This window comes from Microtus oregoni, unplaced genomic scaffold, assembly GCF_018167655.1.
Source record: "Microtus oregoni isolate MIOR12 unplaced genomic scaffold, Mior012 000005F_ref0000423, whole genome shotgun sequence".
In the NCBI taxonomy this organism is placed as follows: Eukaryota; Metazoa; Chordata; class Mammalia; order Rodentia; family Cricetidae; genus Microtus; species Microtus oregoni.
Window position 1 is genome coordinate 33,715,630 of NW_024543064.1, and position 10,434 is coordinate 33,726,063.

General features: G+C 43.6%; 1 protein-coding gene and 1 pseudogene across 1 annotated transcript; one reads left to right on the forward strand and one right to left on the reverse strand.

Moving 5' to 3' along the window:
- The first annotated feature begins 1,367 nt into the window (after positions 1-1,367).
- Positions 1,368-1,847, forward strand: LOC121447839 (annotated as a pseudogene).
- A 7,107-nt stretch (positions 1,848-8,954) lies between these two features.
- Positions 8,955-9,405, reverse strand: LOC121448695 (40S ribosomal protein S15a-like). Its single transcript, XM_041652863.1, has one exon. It carries the CDS (start codon positions 9,387-9,389, stop codon positions 8,997-8,999), a length of 393 nt encoding a protein of 130 aa, XP_041508797.1. The 5' UTR covers positions 9,390-9,405; the 3' UTR covers positions 8,955-8,996.
- Positions 9,406-10,434: the final 1,029 nt, after the last annotated feature.

Here is a 10,434-nt window from a genome sequence, read left to right on the forward strand (position 1 = left end):
ATAAGAGTTATTAATAAGAAGCCTGAGCTAATGGGCCAATCAGTTTATAGTTAATGTAGACCTCTGTGTGATTTCTTTGGGACTTAACAATTGCGAGAACCGGGCAGGACAGAAACCTCAGACAACATATCACAGTAGAAGAATGACTTAAGAAGACTATCTATCTATCTACTTATCTATCTACTTATCTATCTACTTATCTATCTATCTATCTATCTATCATCTATCTATCTATCTACTTATCTATCTATCTACTTATCTATCTATCTATCATCTATCTACTTATCTATCTATTATCTATCTATCTATTATCTATCTATCTATCTATCATCTATCTATCTACTTATCTATCTATCTATCTATCTATCTATCTATCTATCTATCTACTTATCTATCTTTGTCAGGTAGTCTAGGCCAGGCTTGAACTTGCTCTGTAGCCAAAAATGACCTTTAATCCCAAGTCTCCTGCCCCAGAATGACATGACTGTGCCCCTATCCCCAGCTGAAATCAGTTATTTAAATGATCCAGGCAAATGACTCTTTAAAACACTATATTCCAGGGCTGTAGAAATGGCTCAGCAGTTAAGAACATTTACTGCTCTTCAGGACCTGCGTTCAGTTCCCAGCGCCCAGATGGTGGCTCACAACCTTCTGTAACTCCAGTTCCAGGGGATCAGCGCCATCTTCTAGCCTCCCCCAGTACCAGTCACAGACTCACAGACCTGATTACATACACAGGCAAACACTCTTAAGCCTAAAAAAATCCTTTAAAAAGAGAAAGAGGCACTATGTTTTAGAACGGCGATTCTCAACTTGTGCGTGGAGACAACTTTGGGGATGGAAAAACCCTTTCACAGGGGTCAAATGTCAGTATCCTAAATATCAGATATTTACATTATAATTCATAGCAGTAGCAAAATTACAGTAGCAACAAAAAGAATTTTATGGCTGGGGCCAACACAACATGAGGAACTGTATTAAAGGAAGGTTGGAAACAATAGAGTGCATGGTTCACGGTAAATATTGGGTAGAATAAAAACTCTTCATCAGAGGGAGTAGAGTTGAGAGAGAGTAACTAGTAATGAGTTGGACTAGGGTGGTGGCAGTAGCGATAGAGAAAGTACAAAATATTGAAAAATAGTTTGGGGAGAAAACTAGTAAGTCTTGGTGATTATTTAAATATGAGAGAAATCCGTATGGTGCTGCACACATACAATCCCAACACTTAGGAGGTGGAGGCAGGAGGACTACCATGAGTTTGAGCCAAGCCTGGGCTACATAGTGAATTCTAGACTAACCACGTATGCATAGCATATACATATTTTTATACTTTCCAATCCACCAGTTGCAATGGAACAGCCACCAAGATGCAGATTTTCATAAAGACCCTTACAGGGAGACATCACACTCAGGACTGAACCCTCAGACACTGTGGAAACCGTCAAGGCTACCATCTAGGATCAGAAAGGCATCCCTGCTGAGCAGCAAAGGCTCTTTGCTGGTAAGCCACTGGGTGATGCTGTACTCTGACTACAGCATTCAAAAGGAACCCCCCCCCCCCATACACCCCTTCATCCTGTGTTGAGACTTCATGGCAGTGCTGAGGAGAGGACGAAGTCTTACAGCATTTCCAGGAAGAATGGGCAGGAAAGGAAGGTTAAGTTGGCTGGGCTGAAATACCATAAGGTGGATGACGATGGCACCATAAGTTGCCTGCACCAAGAGTGCCCTTCTGATGAACGTGGACAGGAGGTGCCATGCGCAGCCACTCTAACAGACATGACTGTAGTAGGTGTCGTCTGACTTACTGCTTCAACAAACCAGAAGACAAGGAGTTGTGTGTGTGAGTTAATAAAAAGACAGGAACTAATAAAATGATAAAATAAAATAAGCAAATAAATCAACAAGACTGTATTTATGGATAAATACATAAAATATATTCAATACTGAAAGGGTAAATTTTAATGTGGCGCTTCACAGCCTCTGTTTCAGATGCCAATTCTAATTGTATGCACATTCATTAAGTTGTATAAATTTGGGGTCTGGTTAATTTTGGTGTGTGATGTTTTGATTTATGTGTGAGTTTTTTTTTATAACACAGCTTATAAAATAAAAATCAAGAGAGGTGGACATGGTAACACAGGCCTTTCACTTGAGAGGCTGAGGCAAGAGGATTGCCATGAGTTTGGTCTACATATCAAGTTCCAGGCTGCCCAGGGCCACATAACAAAATCCTACCTCCAGCAAATTAATAAAAAGAGAGGAAACCAGGTGGTGGTGGCACACACCTTTAATCCCAGCACTCGGGAGGCAGAGACAGGAGGATTTCTGTGGGTTCAAGGCCAGCCTGGCCTACAGAGTAAGTTCCAGGACAGCCAGGACTGTGACTGTTTCACAGAGAAACCCTGTCTCAAAAAGAAAGAAAGAGAGAGAGAGAGAGAGAGAGAGAGAGAGAGAAAGAAAGACAGAAAAAGAAGAGAGGGACATTTCCAAAATAGCTTAGATTTGGGAAAGACATGGTTTTAATGGGTGTTGTCAACTTTACTTCTGAACACACTGAATTAACTGTCACTTGGAGAGAACCATTGAAGAGGCCAGGGAGTAGTTAGAGCCGCCTAGAACTCCAACAGGTGTGCTTAGGAGGCTTACATGCATGCTTATTGGAGCTGAAGTTACAGAAAGAGTTGCACCACACAAGGAGAGGCTGTTTAATAAACAGAGAAGAGTTCTTAGAACAGATCCCTAGGAAACTTCCTTGTTCAAAGGCTTAATGGAAGAGGAAGAGTAGAGGTCACCAAAAAGCCGGTGAAAGGGCTTAGTGCGCAGACCAAGAAAGACTTAATGGAGTGATGGCCTGGGATCGTTACGCTAGTAAGCAGGGAAATGAGACACAAAAGTGTAAGAAGAAGAAAGTAAAGGGGCCAACGAACTGGCGTTCAGATGAAATGGAAGAACAGGGCAGGTAAACAAGCTTGCTAGGGAGGCTGGAGGGTAGACGACTGTGGTCAGAAGGTTGGATTCCTGATTGGAGAAGCAGAAAAAGTGGAGTAGCTTTGGGTCCTGACAAGACCTCGTCAAATCCTGGAAGTGACTGTGGGGACAGGTGATTGACTGTCACTGTGGGAAGGTGATGGGAACAAGGTCTTCAGGCTGACTCTGAAGTCGCTTCTGAGAATGGCAGTAATTACAGCATAAGAGAAGACAGAAGCCAAATGGCACTATCTCCTGTGAGCAATAGGAAGTAACGGGCAAACAGTTAGAGCCTGGTGCTCAACCAAGGAAAGGGGCTGGGGAAGTTACAAGAGGGTAGAGGGCCAGCGGATTCTAAGTAATACTGGGGTGTCGCCTCAAATCCTCACTCCACAGAGGTATAAGGACATGAGCCCGCTAAGGGACAGTGGTGCAAATACAGACAGGTTTACTGTAGATAAGTCCAGAAGTTCAAGGAACATTCAATGATCTCTTTGAAGACATGGGGAAGGATAGGCTCCAAAGAGTAGATGGAGACTTTGGGCTGAGAGAGAGAAGGGGAACTGGTTTGGGCTTCAGGAAAATACTTAGAAATGCTAGGAAGGCCAGCTCTGCAGAAGACAAGCGTGGAAAGAGGACGTGCTTGTGTGATAACAGACACCAGACTCGCCTGATTTAGTTCACACTGAGCCTGAAAGACAGGTGGAGACAGCGCTTAAGAAAGCCATCTGCACTCTGGAAGTCTTGCAAACATTTCTTCCCACGTGGAGTATGATCAGCTGTAGGTGATTGAGACAGTCGGCGGCAGGCGGCTTGAAGTTCAAGGATTTTCAAGGAGAGGTGAACGGTGGTCTGCAGCAGAGAAGGCTAGGATCAGGATCCACTGGTGCGCAATCAACCCGGAGTGGTAAATCTTGATGTTTGTAGCACAGAGTGGGTTGTATGTGGAAGGGGGAATTTAAGTGGCTCGGGAGGTTCCTCGGCTAGCCCACCTGGCCCAAGGTGCAAGCTCTACCGCTTCATGGCTTTCAAGAAACAAAGCAACCAAGGAAGATGGTGCCTGGGGAGAGGCATGAAGCCCGAAGCTGTTTTCTAAGCTACACATCACACACACACACACACACACACACACACACACACGCTGGCCTAGGAATCTTGAGCCCATATCGTTAGCCACAGAAATCATTCAGAATTTCTTGTTTCCATCGTATAACCATTTTAACTTGTTCCAAGTATAGAAATACTACCTATCATTTTCAAAATACTTTACTAGGTTAGAAATTTAAACAATTTGGCCACTTCCTACGATTTTATTTTTATTTTTTTTAGCACATTATATATTTGTTTAATTATTATGTCAGCTAGTTAAACAGCTGCCCACACATCGTAACGAAGCTGAAAGTTGTTATGTAAGAAGGCAAAGTATAAAGCGTAGTTAATCTGTGCTTCCTGTGAATGCCTTGTAGAATCAATAGGAAAGGCATTAAACAACCTGGGTTAGCACCGCGGCAGCCTTCCTCCACCACAGCTGCCCCTTGGAACTTCTTGCTCCACTGAGTTTCTGAGAACCTTCTCATGTCAAACATTCGCTTAGTACTGTTTATGGATATATTCCATTATTTTTTTTTCTTTTTCACTGTGAAGGCTATTTTTTAACCTAAACATGATCTATTGTAAGGTATCTATTTTCCCACATTTTAGTAGCTCTAAAATTTAGATGCTTTCTATTACCTGAATTGCCTTTGAATGGGGAAAATACCTTATTATATGCCCTTACACAACCTAGTTTAATCCTGATGGAGTAAACTATGAACATGTGGGGTTTTTTTTATTGTTTGGCTAATATGCAAATTAATAAGAGGCCTTATAGTTATACCTTAAATGCAATTTTTGTTTTAAATTATGTTTATTGTGTGTGTGGTAGTTTGAATGTACTTGCGGCACTACAGGTGTGGCTTTGTTAGACTGGGCATGGCCTTGTTAGAGGAAGTGTGTCACTGTGGGGGGTGGGTTTTAAGGTTTCCTGTGCTCAGGATACTGCTCAGTGTCTCAGTAGACTTCCTGTAGACTGCAAGACATAGGCCTCTCAGCTACTACTGCAGCACCATGTCTGCCTGCATGATGCCAGGCTCTCGGCCATGAATATAACAAACTGAACCTCTGAAACTGCAAGCCATCACCTCAATTAAATGTTTTCCTCTATAAGAGTTGTTATGGTCATGGTGTCTCTTCACAACAAGGCCACACCTACTCCAACAAGGCTATACCTCCTAATAGTGTCACTATAAGCCAAGCATTCAAAAAACGTTAGTCTGTGAGGACCATACATATTCAAACCATTCAAACCGCTATAGCCAACAAGACCTTGTGGCAAACAGAACAATTTTTTTAAAAAGGAAATGAATAAGGAAAATTTCATTAGTTTCCTCCTCTACTTCTATGACTCAGACATAAATTATGTCACTTCAGAATTCAGCTTCACTACTCCAGAATAGAAGTAGAGTTAGTTGAATTCCTCTTTACACGCTTCTCCTTCATGACCCTCATTGCTTTTCTACCATCTGCCTTCTCCAACCCTCCTCGCCTCATTCTTGTAGTCAGTTTTCCCTTTGTCTTTTTTTTCTTTCTTTTTTTTTCATTTTTTGTTTTATTTTCTTATTTATTTACTGTCCTTATATCATCCAACATTTCCAAATTCATATGATCTTCTGGTAGGCTGGCTAGGTAACTTATTTGGGACACTTTTAAGAGCATAAAGGAGCCGGGTGGTGGTGGCACACGCCTTTAATCCCAGCACTTGGGAGACAGAGGCAGGCGGATCTCTGTGAGTTCGAGGCCAGCCTGGTCTACAGAGCTAGTTCCAGGACAGGCTCCAAAGCTACAGAGAAACCCTGCCTCGAAAAAACAAACAAAAGAGGCATAAAGAAGGAAGCACCCACAGTTATTAAGCTAAAACTGCACGTGTTAATTGGAGGGGACCAGGCTAATTAGAATACATCCTGTCGGTTGTCGTCCTCTCTTGGCTGCTGCAGACTCCTGTCCTGGGATGTACTGTCATGGCGTCCCTCTCAGGACTCCATCCTCTCCTATGCTGCAGCTCCTATCAGTAGTTATGCTTAGAACGGTGTATCTCTGCTTTCTAGATCACCTCATTGCTGTGTGAGGCTAGACCATGCTCCAGATGGTATCTTCTGCCTTCCCATGCTCCTTCACGTTATATATATATGGTCAGTTGACAGAATCTGACAACTCTACTGTCTCAACATTTCTTGATCACTAACATTGTGCCAGACCCCAGGTGAAGTGCTCGGGAAAAGAAAAAAAAAAAGCGGGGGAAGGCAGGTATGGCCTGAGAGACAAGAGAGTTGTATCATGTTAAACACATCATCACAGCATAGTATGTTAAGTACAAAAAGAGAGGTGGAAGCTGGCGGTGGTGGCGCATGCCTTTAATCACAGAACTCAGAAGGCAGAGGCAGAAGGATCTCTGAATTTAAGGCCAGCCTGGCCTATAGAGCGAGTTCCAGGACAGCTATAGCTACACAGAGAAACCTTGTCTTGAACCCCTCCCCCCCCAAAAAAATACAAAAATGGTGGAGTCTTTGGCACAGTGGTAACATGAACAAGGAAATGTCACCCCTGTTTGGGTAGCCTTAGGAAGCTTTAGAGAAATATAGATGAAGTCAACTTGCAGCTGACTGTATGAGCTAATTCGAAAATACTTCATTATTTTCTGTTACTACTATTCGCCAGATACTAAGCTGTGCTTAAGATGGGAATGTACCTATTAGCAAGACAGGAGTGGCCCTGTCCTCTTGGACTTTGCAGACTGTTAGAGAAGGCAGACGGTATGAAAGCAACGAGGGTTATGAAGGAGAAGTGTGTAAATGGGAATCTAACTAACTCTACTTCTGTTCCGGAGTAGTTAAGCTGAAGCCTGAAGTGATGAGTGAGAGCAGCTAGCTGGTGGGTAGAGAGTGATGGGGAGGGAGCAAGAGGGAGATCGTGAGGTGAGAGAGAGTGTCAGACATAGTGAAAGTCTACGAGAAGAAGGAACACGGCTGGAGAAGAAAGTACAGAAGGGCAAGGAACAAATAGGAAATGTAGGTGTGGCCATGTCCGAGGCTGCAGAGGCCATGTTAAGGATTTGGGACTTTATCCCAAATCAACAGATAGCCACCACTTAACCTCTGAAGAGGATGCCAACATCTGTCCTTTTTATTATTTTTAATTACCTTTTATTTTTGATTATGTTTTTTTTTTAACCTGCTAGTGTTAAAGGAAGCCTGTCATACCTGGCCTAGTGGCACACATCTTTAATCCCAGCACTTGGGAGACAGAGGCTGGAGGATCTCTGTGAGGCCAACCTGATCTACAAAATGAGATCTTCACTCAAAAGAAGAAAGGAGGAGGAGAGAGGAGGAGACAGCAACAGCTTGATAAATATCAGGCAGAAGGTAGACACAGAGGTGGGGTCTATAAGCAACACTCCACCCAAGGATGGTTGGGAAGTGGAGGGGAGAGAGAGAGAGAGAGAGAGAGAGAGAGAGAGAGAGAGAGAGAGAACTAAAGAACATGAATAATAAGCTATGAAACAAATATTTTCTCTTTGTTCTTCTTCTGGCATAGTGTTTAAGCGTTGAATTAAGACAGCTTTAAAGCGTGGCCGTGATCTTCAGCTTGCACCAGACGTCTTCTGCAGCGCTGGGGGTTTGTTTTCCTCTCAGTGCTGGGGATGAAATGTAGGCCTTGCAATGCTGGGCAAGCGCCTGCTACAAACCACACCCTTCTTCCTTTATAGCCCCACTAGAAGAGGGAGAGACACAGGAACGAGTAGGGGTGGGCGCTGACGGTTTCTACTAGGTGGCTTTGGTGATCTTCTGACCCAGCACTCAAAAGGCTGGGGTGGGAGGATTGGTGAGCAAGAGGCCAGCCTGGACTACTCAGCATGTCTCAAAAAAATGAATCAAAATCAATCAAGCGAGCAAGCCATCAATCTTTATTTATTGAATCAATGAACGAATAAATGCAAATAAAATCTGAAAATCCATACAGTTTTTATTTTCCTCTAGAAGAGTTCTATTGTCAACAAAATCAAGCAAAGTTTGAGGATGGGGTCAGCAGACTCCGTGTGTAAAGGCACTTTCTGCCAAGGCTGATGACCCTAGTTCAATCCCTGGGAACCACATGTTGGAGAAAGAAAACCAATCCCTACCAATTGTCCTCTGGCCTCTGAGTGTTGTGGTAAGTGTGAACACATACACAAAACAAACAAGTGTGAAGTTCAAGATGACCCTCGAAAGTGAGCAGGATGCAGGGTACCTTCAGAAACAGAGAGGAAAGGTTCAAAATCGAACAGCAAGACCTGGCATGGTGCTGAAGACCCTTAATTCTAGCACATGGGAGGCAGATCTCTGAGAGTTCAAGGCCGGCCAGGGGTAAACAGTGAGACCTTGTCTCTAAACAAGTATACAAACAAAACAGCCAGGATGCTAAGAACCTGCTCTACACAGCCATGCAGGGAGATTTGCTTCGCTGGTTAGAGTCAACGCAGGAGAGCTGTCTGTTCCACACTTTGAAAATAACCATTCTTTTCCATTCCCTAAATGGTTCAAGCCACGGGGTTGCACTTGGAAGGGATAGCACGGAGCCACTGTTGATGCAATGCTATTCTTCACCAAGAACCACAATGGACACCATTTCCCTTGCTCCTTGTCACCTTTACAAGGCAAGTGTGCTGACACTTAAGTGTCTCCGTTTTGAGATTGTGGACACTGACCTTCAGAGGAGGTAAGTGTGTTCAGGTCACCCGGCCCTTAAGCAGCAGAGACCAGAGTCACAGCCCAGCCGGCCTTCAGGTACTGTTGACTGCGGTGCTATACTCCGTCTCAGATTTCAACAACCCCCTTCATGATACCTTCCCTCGGTCAATCACTCCCTAGACACTCTTTTTGTAATACTTCCCATCTCTTAATATTAAAATCTTTTTTTTGTCCATAAAGGCTCTTTATTTATGTTTTACATCTCTAGAAAAAGAATCCCAGGATTTTCCCTCCTGTGTGCTTTCGTCTTGCCTCTTCATGGTCCATGATGCCAGTTGAGGTGGTCAGTACAATGAAGCCAAACTGACGGGATGGGAGCAGATTGTTCTGCCATTTTTCTAGGTCTTTGAGTTGCACATCAAATCTAGGGCTTATTACTCCACACTTGTTCAACCTGCCGGTGAGGTTCACGACGATCTTCCCAGCTCTGTGGTCGTCAATGATTTCAAATTCACCGATATAACCATGCTTCATCATCACGGTTAGGAACCGAATGATGATTTTGGAGCAGGGCCTGATGAGGACCTGGCGTTTGCCTCTCTTCTCTGCATTGTTGATGCTCTTGAGAGCATCGGCCAGGACGTTCATGCGCACCATGGTGGCGGCACGGGAAGATGGCCGAAAGAGGGTGGGAGGGCCGGACGCACGGAGTTATCTTAATATTAAAATCTTATCTTCATCAGTGCCTCACTTTTAAGTCTCACCTTGTTCCAAAGCAATCAAAGGACTCGAAACCAAAAAGCTCTCTCTGGCCTCCGATACCTTGAGTGGTTTGTCTGTGTTGTTCCCTGGATATATTTTATCTGCATTATAGTTGAGTTGGGGGAGAGGCTAGAGAGATGGCCCCACTGTCAAGAGCTCTGGCTGCTCTTGCAGAGGACCCAGGTTCAGGTCTCAGTATCCACGTGGTGGCTCACACCTTCTGTAATTCCGGCTCGAGAGGATCCAACACCCTCCTCTGACATCTACGGGCACAAGGCACAATTGTACACAGATGTACATATAGGCAAATCTTCACAAAATAAGAAGATAAATAGATAAATAAATGAGTTGGGTCTTATTTAACTTCTTGTGACTACGAGTTACCATCATAGAACCACGAGCTCCTTCTAGCACAGGGGGACGGGTGTGGGGTGGACGTTGCCTATGGCTTCTTCCTGGTGCCTGTTGCATGAAGTTGGCAAACACTTGTTGGGTTTCCCGGATCACCAATCTAAGCATTTACATCTGCAGAATGTCTTGAGAGCTATCTGCAGCTACTTCAGAGAGCTTCTTATGGATACCAAGCTGCAGACCAGAGCATGTCTAATTTTTGCTGCAAATTTATTTCTTCCTTTTTGGAAATCTAAAAAGACAGGAGGTTGGGGTTGGCCAGCGAGGCTATGAGTTTGAATGCAGAAGGGATTCATTTTGAAAGACAATGTGGAAAGCAGACTTTTTATCTTGTTAAAGAACCTTTTTTTTTTTTAAAAAAAAAAAAGCTTACAAATTCTCATAAAAAGAAAAAAAGAAAAGTCCAAATTGGTTGAACTTAAAGTTCCCTGCTGTCTCTCTTCTCCTTCAGGGCCTTTTTCTAAACCTACTTCCCTTAAAATGACTTTTATTGATTTCCACTCAATGAGGGTTATTCTTCAGAATGAGG